Consider the following 17,785-nt stretch of genomic DNA (forward strand, 5'->3'; position numbering starts at 1 on the left):
TCGTACGAAATTTATTGAATTTAGTTAATTTTTGCACTCAGGGTTCCATATAACGGCACAATTGTTTATATCTTTGCCAGATTATTCATTATACAGGGTGTCCCAAAAAACATGGGAATTCAGTGACGAATTCGATATCGTCTTTGTTATGAATTAGCATTGTAATACCTAAAATCAAAAGCCATAATATTATTATGTCTGCTAGAGCTTATTTTATGAAAAGGGTAAAAGATTGTAAAGATGTGTCTATATAATGTCTCCGCAAGATGAATAGTGAAGACAGACAAGTTTACTCTGTTTGTATACTGCAATTTTCTTGTTTTACTAGGTACAACCGTATGCAGTCAAAACATAAACAAACAAAATGTGAACATAGCAGACGAAACTCCTACAGATTACAGCTTTCTCAGTAGGTATCACTATACTAAACCAAAGAATTATTTAAAAAGACGATATCGAATTCGTCACTGAATTCCCATGTTTATTGGGACACCCTGTACCTTAATGTTTATTGGGATACCTTGTACCTTAAACAAACACTTTATTCAAGAAAGAAAACTAAATTCAAGTTTTAGGTTGTCATTAAAGTCTTATCCTTTGTGGGTAACCCTTAAACTCTATTGAAATCAGAAACAGATATATCAATTTTTCATTCTGTTGATTTGAATAAAATGTTCGTGATTTAGAAATGCTAACGGTTCGTTCGATTTTACGAACACAATTTTAGAAATTTCTTAAAAGGCAACAAAGACTAAGTATTAAACTAAATTCAACGATCATATATTTAGGATTATTGATTCAAAGATTAAATGTTTAGGATTGCAAAATGTTATCCAAGGATTATATATTGAGGATTACTAAGCTAAATCCAAGGATTATATATTGAGGATTGTCGGACTAACTCCGAGGATTATGTATTGAGAATTATCGGACTAAATCCAAGGATTATTTATTTAGGATTACCAGACTAAATCCAAGAGGTGTGTTCCAAGAATACTTTATTCAAGAGGTGTGTTCCAAGGACACTATATCCAAGAGATGTGTTCCAAGAAAACTATATCCAAGAGGTGTGTTACAAGGACACTATATCCAAGAGGTGTGTTCCAAGGATACTATATCCAAGAGGTGTGTTCCAAGGACACTATATCCAAGAGATGTGCTCCAAGGATACTATATCCAAGAGGTGTGTTCCAAGGACACTATATCCAAGAGGTGTGTTCCAAGGATACTATATCCAAGGACCATATACAGAGGGAGTGTAGAACTGGATCCAATATTACAGAATTCTCCTTCACAGAACAGCATACATCCTACCATCAGCTCATTCTAAAAAGAAAAAAATTTGTTTTAAAAAATCTTTGCGCACAAATTTTGGTTTGCGCCAGAATTAACATTTTTCATGCTTATAAATACGTTCGCACAAATTCCGCTTTTAGACGGTGGTAGGGGATAATAGTAGTATAATGAAGACGACTTTTTATTAAAGTTTTTATTGTTTACAAGCTTTTTTACGAATTAGAAGTTTACAAGTAATTAAAGAGAAGGTTTTTAGATTGACAGCTTCTCTTTGTTTCAATTTTTTTGTGTAATGATGCTGTTTGAAAGCTTGATATAAATAAAAATTGAAATCGAAAGTTGTCTTCATTATACTGATATTTTCGCTTACCACCGCACAAATGCAAACTAGGTATATATATATATATATATATATATATATATATAGTAACAAAATTTTATTTTAAAAAATGTAATGAAAGGGACTATTCGCAAAAAATTGAATTCAATATTGATAGTTACTAATTTTTAAAACAAATCAAATAGTATATTTTTCTGCAGTAAACGTAATAACAAATTAAACAATATATAAAATTCTAACAACATTTAATTAAAATTACTGCAGCAGGGGGGCTCAGATAGCTTAAAGCTGATTTGGACAAAGCCCCCCTGTTGTCCTATTGAAATTATATTCTTAATATTAAAACGAATACACATAATTACATAATTACATAATTACATTTATATGTATATATAAATTAAAGAATTTTACTTCAATCTGTTGTGTCACTAAAATGAAAATTATTAAAAACGACTAATACCAGGGAGTGTTGCTATTCCACTCAGATCGTAAATAATTCAATTAAATTAAAGAAAACTCATTCAGATATTAAAACCTACAATTCATCCAATTCAATTCGATGAAATTCGTAAATAGTTGATATTTCATAATGTATTAATACTATTTTTTATTTATCAATATGTCGCTTAAACCTTGCTTGAATTTCTTTGGACTCTTGGACGTTTTAACCATGTTCTCCTTATAGACGCAACCAAAGAGCTTTGTACTATTCTACCGTCTTTGGACGCAACAGATAGAGGTAAAATTAGAAGCGATCAGTACTGAATTCCATTCCATCAGACTTATACCACGATTCATTTTTCGCGAACACTCCCTTCAAATAAAGAAAAAAACGGGTTTAAAGTTAAAAGAAAACAAAACAAATAAATAACATAAAAAAAAGAAAAAAAACAGCTCCAAGAAAAGAAAAGATAAAATAAGAGAAAAGTAAATTAAATAATATAAGAGACCAACAAATTTTCAAATACCAATAAAAGGAAAACCTGGAAAATGAATTCTCCGCACTGTGAGAAAGCCTGCTTCCCTGAGATACAGCTTCTCACTAATAAACTCTCTCTAAAATAAAGGTACTGTCTAGTGAGCAGCTGCAGGCGTAATTCCAATTTAGATATGAATGGCTTGTCAGATTAAGAACGGTCCCATTTAAAACTTTATATGAGTAGGTTGTAACAATATCCTATATAGATCACGCGAAGGCTTTTGGAGTGCCGTTATATATGGAACATACCACTCTTTTTTTATTTGCAGGGTCACTTGAAGTTATGTATACAGTCCCTTTCAGGCGTGCAAGATTAAGCTTCAATAGTTTTAACTTTTTTAAACTTAAAAGCACTTGATGCAAACAATTAGTTGCCAACAGTTTAGTGATATCACTTTCAAATGAGAATATTATTATTTTTAATGATAAAAGCAGTGTAAACTTGGGGTTGTAAATGTTTGGATCAATCACTGTTCTTCATCTTATACAGACAAACCATTTCATTTAATTTCTCTTTGATATCTCTTCTTGATGGTTATACAACTTTAATTGAGGAATCAAGCATTTATTCTCAAATGTAAAAGTTTTCACATTGGATATAAATTTGTAAACCGAAGAATACAATTGAACAGAAATTGGAACTTTTGTATGGATATTTTAAATCTTAAACTTTGGATTTCGATATCCAATGTGAGCACTTTTAAATTTGAACAGGAATTTAATAATTACTGAGATCTATATTAGAAGAATATTAATCCTTAATATTTCTTAAAGACTACTTGTTGTATACAGTGTTGCCCAATATCTTGACACAAAATGATGCTGGCACCAGACTACCATTCTAAAAAATGGGAAAAATTAGAAATCTGTTTTAAAAAGTTATTTCGACAATCAATTTATTTGAAAAATGTATCTTTTAACAGTTGTTTACTTAAATCATGCAGATCCTTTAATATCTCTCTGCACCAACAAATTTTATTTTAAAAATATTTTTTTTCGTCGAATTTTTTTTCGCTCGTTAAATGTTTTAAAATACTCACCAAGCTCTCGGCAGGCACTTGACAATCTGATTTTCTATGTACATCACTGTACACTTCGGGTAGTGGGTCCTCACAGCTGATTTCACTTCTTTAATAATAGAGCGTGTCCCACATCATATAAGATTGTTCATAGCTTAAAATTGCGATTTTCGGGACTAATCAGAAAATAAAAAAATAAAATAAATTGCATAATATGCTGAAAATAAAATTTGCATGCAGAAAATACCAGGTTTTTCGCGTATTATTTGCGTATTTTTGCGTTAAAGTTTTGAGATAATCTATAAAATTATAAAAATCTCACCTATTCTTACTTGAACAATGGTAGCAGTCTAAACTAAGCACGGAGGGTGCAAAAGCCAAACTTAAAACTGAATAATATAAGTTTGATTTCTACAGTAAGAACCACAAAACTCCGGAATAGAAAAGACAACTTTAGATGTACACAAGTTATGACTTTAAATAGTCCACTAAACAGAGACAGAACAATAGTGCAGCAGTGACAGACCCATTGAACTTAATAAGTAATTAAATAACTTACATGGAAAAAACTTTGCTTCGTAACAACATCAAATAAACTAATTATTGCAAGCATGTCTTCTTCCTATTCTACAGTTCTATTGTTCTCACTGAACATCCACAACTTGGAAAATACATTTCCACGCTATATCTTAAAACAAATTGAATTTTTACAATTTATTTAATTTATTATAAATCCGCTAGTCTCTGTTAGAGAGAATCTACAATTTGAAATTATCAATTTTCTGAGAAGAAACAATAATATCTCATTTATGATTGATCAGACAAAGGTGTAAAGGATAATGTTGTCAATACTTTTATTTAAGTAAAAAAATCGGAAAACAAAGCAATTTTCTAATACTTGTACAATGTACAATTTGCAAATTTTTTTTGCAGACTTTTAACAACGAAAATTCATAAGTAGACATATGACTTCTTTATACATTGGATCTTGACTGAAAACTTGATATGAAAGCAAAATTATTATTGAATATCACACCGGCGTAAAGTAGAGTAGACACCATTATCTGACACTGGTTTCAATCCATTTTAATCTAAAAAGAAAACTAACGTTATTAATTTTAATCACTTTATCCAAGAAATCTCATGAAAAGCATATCGATATTGATAAAGGTTGTAATTAAATCTCAGGTTTATCCTTGCGGCATTGTTTATAAACCAACTTTTCCCTGAGAGTTACCAATTCTGGGTTGGAGTAATATCCTGGGTTTGCAGTAAACTATCCTAGGAGTAAACTATCCTGGGTCGGAGTAAACTATCTTAGGAGTAAACTATCCTGGGTTAGAGTAAACTATTTCGGGTTGGAGTAAATTACTCTGTGAGTAAACTATCCTGTGAGTAAACTATTCTGGGAGTAAACTATACAGGTTGGAGTAAACTATACAGGTTGGAGTAAACCATTCTGGGTTGGAGTAACTTATCCTGGGAGTAAACTATTCTTGGTTGCAGTAAACTATCCTGGGTTGGAGTAAACTATCCTGGGATTAAACTATTCTGGGATCCTGGGAGTAAACTATTCTTGGTTGCAGTAAACTATCCTGGGTTGGAGTAAACTATCCAGGGATAGAATAAACTATCCTGGGTTGGAGTAAACTATTCTGGGTTGGAGTAAACTATCCTGGGATGGAGTAAACTATCCTGGGATGTAGTAAGCTATCCTGGGTTGGAGTAAACTATTCTGGGTTGGAGTAAGCTATCCTGGGTTGGAGTAAACTATCCTGGGTTGGAGTAAACTATCCAGGGAAGAAGTAAACTATCCTGGGATGGAGTAAACTATCCTGGGATGGAGTATACTATCCTGGGTTGGAGTATACAATATCCTGGGTTGGAGTAAACTATCCTGGGTTGGAGTAAACTATTCTGGGTTGGAATAAACTATCCTGGGTTGGAGTAAACTATCCTGAGTTGGAATAAACTATCCTGGGTTTGAGTAAACTATCCTGGGTTTGAGTAAACTATCCTGGGTTGGAGTAAACTATCCCGGGTTAGAGTAAACTATCCTGGGTTGGAGTAAACTATCCTGAGTTGGAGTAAACTATCCTGAGTTGGAGTAAACTATCCTGGGTTGGAGTAAACTATATCCTGGGTTGGAGTAAACTATATCCTGGGTTGGAGTAAACTATCCTGGGATGGAGTAAACTATCCTGGGTTGGAGTAAACTATCCTGGGATGGAGTAAACTATCCTGAGATGGAGTAAACTATCCTGGGTTGGAGCAAACTATTCTGGGTTGGAGTAAACTATCCTGGGTTGGAATAAACTATCCTGGGTTGGAGTAAACTATCCTGGGTTGAAGTAAATTATCCTGGGTTGGAGTAAACTATCCAGGGATGTAGTAAACTATCCTGGGATGGAGTAAACTATCCTGGGTTGGAGTAAACTATCCTGGGTTGGAGTAAACTATCCTGGGTTGGAGTAAACTATCCTGAGTTGGAATAAACTATCCTGGGTGGGAGTAAACTATCTTGGGTTAGAGTAAACTAGCCTGGGTTGGAGTAAACTATCCTGGGTTGGAGTAAACTATTCTGGGTTGGAGTAAACTATCCTGGGTTGGAGTAAACTATCCTGGGTTGGAGTAAACTATTCTGGGTTGGAATAAACTATCCAGGGTTGGAGTAAACTATCCTGGGATGGAGTAAACTATTCTGGGTTGGAGTAAACTATCCTGGGATGGAGTAAACTATCCTGGGTTGGAGTAAACTATCCTGGGTTGGAGTAAACTATCCTGGGATGGAGTAAACTATCCTGGGATGGAGTGAACTATCCTGGGATAGAGTAAACTATCCTGGGATGGAGTAAACTATCCTGGGTTGGAGTAAACTATCCTGGGATGGAGTAAACTATCCTGGGATGGAGTAAACTAGTAGTAAACTAAATGCTGGGTTGGAGTAAACTATATCCTGGGTTGGAGTAAACTATCCTGGGTTGGAGTAAACTATCCTGGGTTGGAATAAACTTTCCTGGGTTGGAGTAAACTATCCTGAGTTGGAGTAAACTATCCTGGGTTGGAGTAAACTATACTAGGATGGAGTAAACTATTCTGGGTTGGAGTAAACTATCCTGGGTTGGAGTTCAGCCTGTATGTTTGCTCTACCCTGAGTTCAGAGTTCCTTACCTGAGATTATACCTGCTCTCATTAATCCTCTCTCAATATTTTTTTATTGATTCTCATTTTCATTATCTTATCTATTTTTGATATCAAATCTTTTCAATTTATAGTTTCCGTCGCCGATTAATTCTATCAACTTTTACGTGGGTGATCCGTAAAGGTTGAGACTTCAAAGACGACATATAGTCGTCAAACATTAAACAAATATACCGCTACTGCAGCTTCTTATCATTATTTCTTGTCACGTTATAAACAAGATTATTCATAATTAAGACCAAAATAAATCTTCACATTTGGATATTTTATAATTCAAACTGTCCTGAAACTTGTATTCAAATTGGTAACCTTGTGAATCCCGAAACTCCAACTTGAGTTGCCAGATATTTTCTGCATTCCATATCTGTGTATGGGGTGTCCCAGGAAAAGCCGAATATGAGTTTTGAAGCCTTTTTTTGCAGTTAGAAGTCACAACTTGGGACATAATGTTTAACTTTAAATTTTTATCTTTTTTTTTAGGAAGGTTTTTTCTGAGACTACATTTGTGAGAACCTGATTTAAGCTTAAGTTCCTTTTTTTGCTTTGATTCTTATATCTATTGTTTTGTATAGTGCGCAGTGCATACCTTTTGTATTGTCTTTATAAACATATTTGGCTTGTCTCTTTGTTTTACTGTCTGTCTGTATCCATAAACGTCAAAACGGCTGAACCGATCAGATCCCAACTTTGGGGCAACCCACATGACCCCAGGATAGTTTTATGGGTCAAAGATGTAATCATTTGCCCGGTAAAAATGTCGATACTTATTATTTTTGAACCCAGCAGGAAATTGAGTCGAGGTCGGGAAAAAGTAATTTTGTCGACTAAGGTCCGATTCATATTCGATCCCGGAAGTCGAAGTTTCGACTCTCAATGTTTGTGTCGGATATGTCTGCTAAATAAATAATGATTTTACACAATGTTAGGAGTCAGTTCTTTATTCAATTGACTAGGACTAGGTGTTTACAATTCTTTCAAGTACAAAGCAGCAGCAGTCTAATAATAAATACATAAATAAATAAATAAATAATGGATAGGAAGAGATAAAAGAGAGCGAAAAAAAGGTTTAAAAAGCAAAGTTGATTGATTTTGAATTGCGGTTAAAAGCCTTCATGAATGAAAGTATAGATATTAAGACGCTATAATTGGAAAGTTTTTGAAGCAAAGAAAACAAGTGTTGCAAGTGTTACGGTGTGAATAGTTTAAGGGATTCTGATGTTAGGGAAGGTCTGCCTGGCAAAGTTAAGATGCCCCTCAACATCCTCGCAGATAATTGGTTTCTCATGATGACAAGCAACATCGTGCCACTTTATTCCATCTCCGTAGAAATTGTTCAGGACAGCCATACACGATTCACTCTCTCCTAAAATACACAAAAATGTAAATGTTTGAAAACTGTTCATTTATCTTAAAGAATAAAAGACAATGTTTAAGAAGACCAAATTGTATAATTTTTTAACTAAGAATCTTTTATCTAAGAGAAAAAGTTGTTTGAAAGTTCTATGGTGTACGACATAGGCTACACAAATATATGAACTAGAAAATCGGAGTTTGTGGCAAAGACTCAATTCCTTTGCATTAAATGAAATGTTCCATAATGATGTAAGTAATTATAAGAAAAGGAATCAATTCTTAGTTTTATATTCAGACAGTTCTTAAACTTTTATTACTGTCAGATCTTGGCCAAATCACGTTTTGAAACTTTCCTCTCCTGAATGTTTTCTTAAATGTTTTGCTTTAAAGTAATATAATAAATCGGTAATGGGAAAAAATGAGATTACAGTTACAATGTAATGAAGAATGTAATCTGAGTTATTTTACACACAGTCCTCTCATAAATTTCATGTTTTGTGGGCCCCCCTGTAATAAATAAAATGTTAATCGAAGACGACTTTCTTTTACCTCCTTGCTGGACTTGTTCCCTGTTATCAGGCTGGGGCCTCTGTGCTCTGAAAAATTAGAAATATAAAGTTTCAAAATATTAAAAACTCGAACATTATATGTCAAATTGGAACAAATATGACAAATGGGAAAAATATGACAAATGGACAAATATGATAAAATGGACAAATATGACAAACTTGATTCATATATTAATTTTGAAAGAATATTGCAAACTGAAAAAATGGGAAAGATGTGAAAAATATCAAAAATATCAAAATCTAGAAAGAAAAACCATAAATGACAATTCTTAGAACTTGGAAGCATATGACAAACTGGAAAACTATGACAAAACTGGAAAAAAATGTCAAATCTGGAAAATTTGACAGACTGGACAAATATAGCAAACCATGACAAATATAATAAACTTGACAAATATGATAAACTGGAAGAATATGACACACATGACAATTAAGAAAAACTAGACAAGAAAGACAAACTGGAAAATATGACAAACTAGACAAATATAACAAAATTGAAAATATTTAACTCAAATATATTTTACTTTAAAATCAATTTTCCTATAATTTATGGCATATAATTTATCTTTTTATTATTCTCTTTGGTATAACAACTTAACAAATTAATGAAGAAGACTATTCACCAACTGTCATATTTCGTGGGACACCCTGTAGGATGCCAAATAAAAAATAAGACAAGCTAATAAAACAACTCACCCTCCGGTTTGAGACCAATCGTGGAAAGCAGAGTTAGAATTGGTTGGAGATAGAAATGTAGATACTGTAAACTGTATACAGTAAGGCCCATAAAACTGTGAAGTAAGACGACTTTTAGACATAAGATATGATTTTTAGAACCAGTTTACTTAGTAATTTAATTTTAAAGCCAGTGGTAAAATTAATTGCTTACACACATAAGATCGCAAAAATGTCGTCTTCATTTTCCAAAGATGTTTGAGTCTCACTGTATATTATATATTGCATGTTAACTGGAAATATTAATATTTAAGAGAGGCTGGAAAATGTAATATACAATCTCGTTGTATACAACAAATATAGTTTACAAGTAGGAAATAGATATTAAGAGAATAAAATAAGCAAATAAATAAATCGATTTATGAACAAAAATAAGATTTGCATGAAAAAATAGATAGATAAAATATTCCATTGTTACCAAATTTTGCAAATGTATATTTTGCTATGGAAATTGGAGATTTGAGCAACAATATATTTTATATGTCAAGATAATGAAATGTTTCTAAGAATGGTTGGATCGCCATAAAAGTCTCATTCTTTTTAACCTGTATATGTACATCTACATAATAAAGCTCTTTGCTTATATAATATATATATATATGTATATATTTATATAATAAAGCTCTTCGCTCATATTAAGATATATATATAATTGACTGCCTTTTTTTAGGGAAACCCTGGCCCATGGGTACCTACAAAAAATCTTCATTTCTTTTTTCAAAAATTTATATATTTAATTAACCTGATTAGCGGACCAGAACCATCCGTTTATGTTCTTAGGGAAGAAATCCGGACGATCACATCCGTCGAAATCACAAAGACGACCAGAAGTCCAGAAATAGGGAACATTTCCTAAACATACAATTAGCTGCAACTTTTTAAATACATGTTTTACATACAAATCAGAGTTGATGCGGGAGGCCGTTTTCTTTTGCGAATTAGACGATTCTGAAAGATCACGGGCAACGCTGAGTACTGCAGAAAGTTCATGCATTAAGTATCATAGAAATATCATAAAAACGACAGAAAGATTTACAAACCTGAAAAAACCGGTTGGACATCTATAAATTGAATTTATTGTAAATGATGAGAAATATTTCCAGTTTTATCTGTTAATTGCATGGTTTGCTGCACTCTCCTACTTATTTGTTCTTGTCATACTGTTTATTAGCAATAACAAGATTTAATATATTTAAACAAAAAAACTTATAAATCTTTAAACCTTGATATTTATTGTATTCGAGACAATTTTGAATTGGATAGTTCACATGTTTGAAAATAAACGTACTTTAAGAATCAGAAAACTGTAGAATAGGAAGACGACAATAAAGCAATAAATAAACGTATTGGAGGTTTTTACAAGCAAACAGTAACTTATTTAAAAGTTAAATGGGTCTGTTCACTGCAAATTTTCTTTTATTGAACTATTTAAAATCAAAACTTGAGTCTAAGAGTGGTTCTCGCTAAAAATTGTAGTAAAAAATAGCAAAAAAATCAACATTTAATTGGTCGAAATGGATTCTATAGTTAGAGCTTACTGATTTTTTCCCCCAGGAACTCGGATTTACTTAGATTTGTGACAAATTAATTAATAATCTATATATAAATTTTGCTTGTCTGTCTGTTTGTTTGTCTGTTTGTTTGTATCCAATAAACGTCAAAACGGCTCAACCGATCGGGCCCAAATTTTTTTGTGGGACATCACGTGACCACAGGGAAGGTTTATGAATGATAAAAAAAATTGTTTTAAAGGTTTTTAATTTTGTAAACAAATTTAAATTCTTGAAAATCCGCGATTTTTTTTTTTAAATCCGCAAAATTTTTTTCTTCTTTGTTTTTAAATGTAAACAAAAAGAATATGTTCACAATTTAAATAGAAGATGGGCGGGAAGCGCCCTAAAAGCCTTGTCAAATTAAATTAGCATTAGTTTGATTATACGGTCCTTTGTGACATATCTTTCTGCGTCACGGTTTATTAATTTGTGTTCCTAATGTTAACAAAATTGTTTTTTTCCCTTTTTTAAAATAAGTGATCAGTCCCTTTAAAGCCGTCATTTGTTGATTTAAGGGGTAATGTAGTACAGATCTATATTTTACTTCCTTGTTTTAATTTCTTATTTCCGAAACTATTTAGATTTTGCTTCCTCCATCTTCTTCAAGACATGACAGAGTGACTGCAACGCCTGTTTATTTTTCTGCTGCAGGTGGCGGAAGTAAAATATTACTGTCATCAAGTTGAAGCAAAAATTAAGGAAACATTTTGAGCTAATACATCTTAATACATCTTAATTTTTGTATATTTGACTAATATTGAGATGACATTATCTTTTGAAGTTTAAATATTATTCATTGGAAGTTTTGAAAAAGAGCGTTCAGTCGGTTTGACAGTCTCAAAACAACTTTTTGCATTTTTGCATTTATCAGAATTAAATTTATTTATTATGTGATGATGAGATGTTATTACAAACTAATAGGTATAGGCTCAGAATTATCTATCCCTTATTTGTTATCAGAACTTTAGTCGGAGATTCACCATTCGACGTCGGAGATGGACGTAGTAGTTTGTCAGAGACCTTTCAATGTTTGTTGGTATATTCCCTTGTAATATTCATTCAAACCCCTTTTAACACGTTTAAAAAACGGCGGGTAGGAAAATGAATCGGCAATTGGTTAAACATACCGTTGATGAATCCCTTAACCCAGTCGTACTCCTGCTTGGTCTCGAAGCTGACGAGGTCCATGCAACGTTTCCTGCAGTAGTTCCTGGCATTGAACCAATCCCACTTAGCGTTCCTAAAAATAGGAATTTATTTCAAAATGAAAACTCTAGTGGACATGAACTCAATGTCAAACTGACCTCTACCTAACACTTTCCTAAATTGACCTCTCAAGCCTCACTCAACTTGACCCCTTACCTTACTTGACCTCTTCTTCAACCTGACCTTTTTCTTCTTACTCTATTTGACCTCTTCCTCAACTTACCTCTTACTCAACTTGACTTTCCACTCATCTTGACCTCTTCCTCATCTTGACCTCTTACTCAACTTGACCTCTTACTCAACTTGACCTCTTCCTCATCTTGACCTCTTACTCAAATTATCATCCTCCTAAACTTGACCTCTTCCTCGACTTAATCTCTACCTCAAATTAACCTTAATCTGTACTAGACCTCTACTTTAAATTGGCCCCAACATGAACATAACCTCCACTGATATTTGACCTTTACATGACCCTAACCTAAGGAATTACTATACCTCTTACATTTTTACAAGACCTTAAGCTACACAAGATCTTAACCTCTCTATATGACCCGTAACTTGAACTGAATTTGACTTCTACACGACCTTCACTAAGTCTTTATCTACATGTGACCTTAACCTCCCTCGGATTTTGACCTTTTTACACCCTACACCAGATCTTTAATCCTTTAACTTAACTTTACAATGTCTTAATCTCTCCTCGATATGACCTCACCATGGCCTTAATCATCCCTGGATTTTGATCCCTACAAGATCTTAATCTCCTCTGGATATTGATCTCAACAAGATCTTAGTCTCCTCTGGATATTGATCTCTACAAGATCTTAAACTCCCCTGGATATATTGACCGCTACTTGACCGAAACTCTTTCCAGCCTTTGATTTTTACTAACCTGACGCTTGAGTCATTATCCAGCCAGCTGAACCAGTAAGTATGACCTCCGAACCTCTGAACACCACCTCTGTTTACTCCTGAAAAAAAATATATTCTTTAAAATTCGAAATTTTGAGCCAATTATCCTTTATACTGATAGGACTGGAGAAGCCACAGTGGGACCATTACAGCTGTGGAATAGGAAGACGACCCATTACACATAGTAAATTAATTTCCAAGCCACTAGTGAGCCTACTTGCTTTATAACAACATCAACGGATGGCTGAAAAGTCGTCTTCCAACTCCACAGGTTTTCCTCGGTCCCACTGTATACAGAGGATAGTTATCCATATAAAACCATAATAAAACTAGAGGTCAATATGTCTGTGTTATCTATGCACTAACTTGGGAGGGAATCCAGCTTTGGCTTAAAACTGAACTTTCGCAAAAAAAATCAACCCACTCAATTTATTATTTGTAAAGCAAGCTTAGAACATTCCCGTTTAGGGAAAATCGGTCAAGGGGTTCATGAGTTATGATCCGACATAAAAAGAAACACAGACAGGACAAACAGAGATTACAACATAAATAAAAATAAAGATTTATATATAAAGATATGAATGGTATTGAATGTTGAGTAAAAGAAGAACAAGGCACCGAGCCTACACAGATAGGAACCTGACCTTGTCTCACACCTGGCAAACCAAGGAGACCTACATGGGTGGGGGGAGAGGGGAGATAGTTATTGTTGGTGGATGGGGAGGGGAGGGGGTAGTGTCGGTCATTGGCGAAGGATTAATTTTTCTTTAAAAGTCCATTTAGAACTATAAACATGTTGTATATCTCCTATTCCCTCCCTCCAACACCCACCCCTCCAACCTCCCTTTTTTAATAATCTAAATTCTCTCCCTGCAGCCCCCCGCCCCCACTCTTCACAAGAAAACAAATAAGAAATGAATGAAGTCGGTCAAGGGTAAGCTTTAAGCAGCTAATTTTATTTCTGAAATAGGTCTGCGTCAAATGCGTATGTCGTACACAGACCACTTTGTTGAGAATTTCGGTCTGCGTCATGTGCGTTCAGAAATCAAAATTTAGAACAATTTAGAACAATTTAGAACACCATTCAAAAATAATTTATTTAACAAGATCTTAAGTTTCAGATGGAAAAAAAAACAAATATAGAGAGAAAATTATGAAATTGTATTAATCTATTAGTTAAATGATAGGAATAGGCATTTAAGGAAAACTTTTGGCATATACGCGAGATTGAGTTCAAGATTGATGGACGTCTGAACATGCGTAAAATCTGTATCAAGGATTTTCATCAATATCCTAATATTGGTTTCAAATCAAGATTTGATTTTTCTAATCCTACTTTCAAGATCAAGAATTGGAGCCATATATATATATATATATATATATATATATACAAATATATATATATATAAATATATACAAATATTTCTTTTGTAATTCTATCTTAGTCTTTTTTCAAGGTTAGGGAATGCCCAGGTTCGGAGAGATAAGGAGAGGGAAACGGGTGGTCCATTTTTACGTACGTCATTTCTTTTCTAAACCTAGTAATTTTTGTTGGTCTTTTTATTTTGCTCATGCATTATTAGTTTTTAAATGTGTAGGGTAAAAGAAAAATCTGAAAGTTGATCTCAAAATATATCAAAGGTGATCTATCGTACATATTTTGTTATGCAAATTATTATTTTTTAAGAAGTGTGAATAAGATTGCGATAGAAAACTTGCAAACTGTCATAAAGGCGTAGTAAGGAAATACCACAGGTGCTCAGAATAATTGGAAGGTTTAATGTTCATCGAACTAAAAAGTTTAAATGTGCAAAAATAATGGGGTGTGAGAACATGATGAAATAGCCATGAACCAGGTGCTGGGGAACGAAAATTACAGTGTAAGTGTACTTTGGCGGATTTGTCGGGATTCCCAAAACGATCGAAAGAGTTCAATTCCCCTGGAGACCTTGACGCAACAATGGAACAACAGCGTAATCGATTAAAAACCATCTTTCAATAATACTGATCGGGTTAAAACACACTCACGGTGGAAATAAAGATTTAATTTAGATTTTTTCATTTTTATCCTTGATTTATCTAACAGTTTGATTTATCCCAAAACGTGATACAACCATTTCCTGGTCAATAAAGACAGCTAAAGCTTTATAATAAATGATATCAATTCTATTCCAATGGATTACGGGCCACAATCATTTATCGAGATCAAGACTTTAAAAAATCTAGATTTAAACGGAACGAAAACAAAAATATTCAAGTTTAAAGGTTGATTCTTTTCCGGGTCATCCTTCTACAAAGTACTAAGAGCTAAACTATTCATAATCTGACGCGAATTTTCCCAAATACTTTTTTAAAACTAAATTTAATATCGAGAATCTAAGTATTGAAATCTTCATATACTAACATCATTAAAACATGATTATGCAAATTTTCTTAAAACCAGGATTTAGTTGTGCAATTATTTTTGCGTACATTTTGCAAAACTAGGTTGTAAATTGCACAATCGAGCAACACGCGGTCCGTCTGGTAATATAGTTTGGGGCAATGTGTTAAACTGGTAAACCAAATAGATGTGAATAATCGTAGTGTAATTACAGACCAATCAAGGCAGAAAAGTTGCGCTTTAAACAGACGAAATATAGGAATTTACATTCTCACATAAATGTGAAATACGAAGCTGATAAGTTATTTTAAATAGTCAAATGAACATGGAACACTTAAAAATACTGATTTTTATGCTGCTGGTACTATCGGCTTTATTATTATTATTATTATCGGCAATTCAATGTCATTCTTCTTTTCCACAAAATTATAAACTTTTAGAAATAAGGTTACAAGACGATTAAAACAACATAGCAAATTTAGATGCTATTTTAATTCTTAAGTCTTAATCTTGTAATTAATTTGATTTATGAATATTTTTGAAGGAAGACATGTGGATTAAAGCAACACATCCATTCTAATTAAAGATGCTAACCTAAATGTAACAATGGAATGAAAAGAAGAGAAAAAACGAACATTTAAAGTTTTTTTTGTGTATTCAGTGTAAAACTGCAGGTATAAATAACTGTACTGTATGTACAGTAAACTGTACAGCATAGTTGTAGCGCATTTTCCTTTCTTTTAGAAACCAAGGGAACAAAAATCGTTTTTTTGCAAGTTAAGTCCAGAGCGCAAGCTTGTGCTGTATATTTGCAATCTTAAATAACATCAATAACTGTTGTTACAGGGTAACAGAGTTGAATTTCAACTTCATAAACATATTATTATATAATGCTACAGAATGCAGGTTTGCATAAAAACCATTTGAAATTAAATAGATTTAATCTTATTCTTGCTTCCGCCTGCTAAACCTCCTTTTGTTCTATTATTTACAGTGCAATTAGTTAGTATTCTTTGTATTCAAAATATTAACAAAAAATGTATTATTTCGCTTAACTAAATAATAAGCTAGATTATTATGAATGAGATTATATGGATAGGTTGTAATGAACGAACAGTTTTTCCAAATTAAAAAAACGATAGCTTTTTTTCTAAACGAATGTTTTTTTGTAAAAACTTTTGAAACAACGATAATTTTTTAACTGAAAAAATAACATTTTTTATGAAAGAACGTTTTTAATGAATGATTGTTCATTGAGAAAACGAACGATTATTTGGATAAAGAACGATATCAATTTTGTTTGAACGAAAGAAAAAAAACCCGAAATGGGTCCTTCAAGAACGATGCACGAACGAAATGAATAAAACCGAACGTGCCCATTTCTAGTTTTCCAGAAAAGGCAGCACGTTAATCAAGATCTCACTGTGTGTCGGATAATTTTATGACAAGGTTTCCCTACAAGGTTTGGTTGAAAGCAAGGATGCGTAAATACGCTCAATTATCCACAGCTCGCATATTTATCGTGACTTCCCCATTCTAACTTCAATTATAAATACCCCCCTTCCTTTCCTTGTGATTACCCCCTTCCTTTCCTTGTAACTACCCCCTTCCTTTCCTTGTAACTACCACCTTCCTTTCCTTGTAACTACCCCCTCCCTTTCCTTGTAACTACCCCCTTCTTTTCCTTGTGATTACCCCCTTCCTTTCCTTGTAACTACCACCTTCCTTTCCTTGTAACTACCACCTTCCTTTCCTTCTGACTACCAACTTCCTTTCCTTGTAACTATATCCTTCTTTTCCTTCTGACTACCAACTTCCTTTTCTTGTAACTATATCCTTCCTTTCCTTCTGACTACCAACTTCCTTTTCTTGTAACTATATCCTTCCTTTCCCTCTGACTACCAACTTCCTTTTCTTGTAACTATATCCTTCCTTTCCTTCTGACTACCCCCTTCTTTCCTTGTAACTATATCCTTCCTTTCCTTGTAACCAACCACCTTCCCTTCATTATCACTATCACCTTCTTTTCCTTGAACTACCCCCTCCTTTCCTTGTAACTATCTCCTTCCTTTCCTTGTAACCACCCCCTTTCTTTCCTTGTAACTATCTCCTTCCTTTCCTTGTAACCACCCCCTTCCTTTCCTTGTAACTATCTCACTATCTCCTTCCTTTCCTTGTAACTAACTCCTTCCTTTCCTTGTAACTAACTCCTTCCTTTCCTGTCTGCTAAATAAATAAT

General features: G+C 33.3%; 2 protein-coding genes across 2 annotated transcripts in view; both read right to left on the reverse strand.

The window, feature by feature from the left end:
* Positions 1–487: 487 nt before the first annotated feature.
* On the reverse strand, positions 488–4,727 carry LOC111711315 (uncharacterized). Its single transcript, XM_023485648.1, has 6 exons — positions 4,671–4,727; positions 3,957–4,023; positions 3,656–3,743; positions 3,395–3,456; positions 2,620–2,692; positions 488–1,326 (listed from the first exon to the last, which is right to left on the reverse strand). Exons 1-6 carry the CDS (start codon positions 4,693–4,695, stop codon positions 1,171–1,173), a joined length of 471 nt encoding a protein of 156 aa, XP_023341416.1. The 5' UTR covers positions 4,696–4,727; the 3' UTR covers positions 488–1,170.
* A 3,030-nt stretch (positions 4,728–7,757) lies between these two features.
* LOC111711313 (uncharacterized) overlaps positions 7,758–17,785 on the reverse strand; it is a 33,469-nt gene continuing 23,441 nt past the window's right edge. The window contains exons 2-7 of the mRNA XM_023485646.1: positions 13,144–13,222; positions 12,173–12,285; positions 10,235–10,344; positions 9,454–9,524; positions 8,738–8,784; positions 7,758–8,198 (exon numbers count right to left, since the gene is read on the reverse strand). Coding sequence (XP_023341414.1) covers positions 8,038–8,198; positions 8,738–8,784; positions 9,454–9,524; positions 10,235–10,344; positions 12,173–12,285; positions 13,144–13,222 — 581 coding nt within the window. The 3' untranslated portion in view covers positions 7,758–8,037. The remainder of the gene's footprint in view (positions 8,199–8,737; positions 8,785–9,453; positions 9,525–10,234; positions 10,345–12,172; positions 12,286–13,143; positions 13,223–17,785) is intronic.

This window comes from Eurytemora carolleeae, unplaced genomic scaffold (genome assembly GCF_000591075.1).
Source record: "Eurytemora carolleeae unplaced genomic scaffold, Eaff_2.0 scaffold1146, whole genome shotgun sequence".
NCBI classification, from domain to species: domain Eukaryota; kingdom Metazoa; phylum Arthropoda; class Copepoda; order Calanoida; family Temoridae; genus Eurytemora; species Eurytemora carolleeae.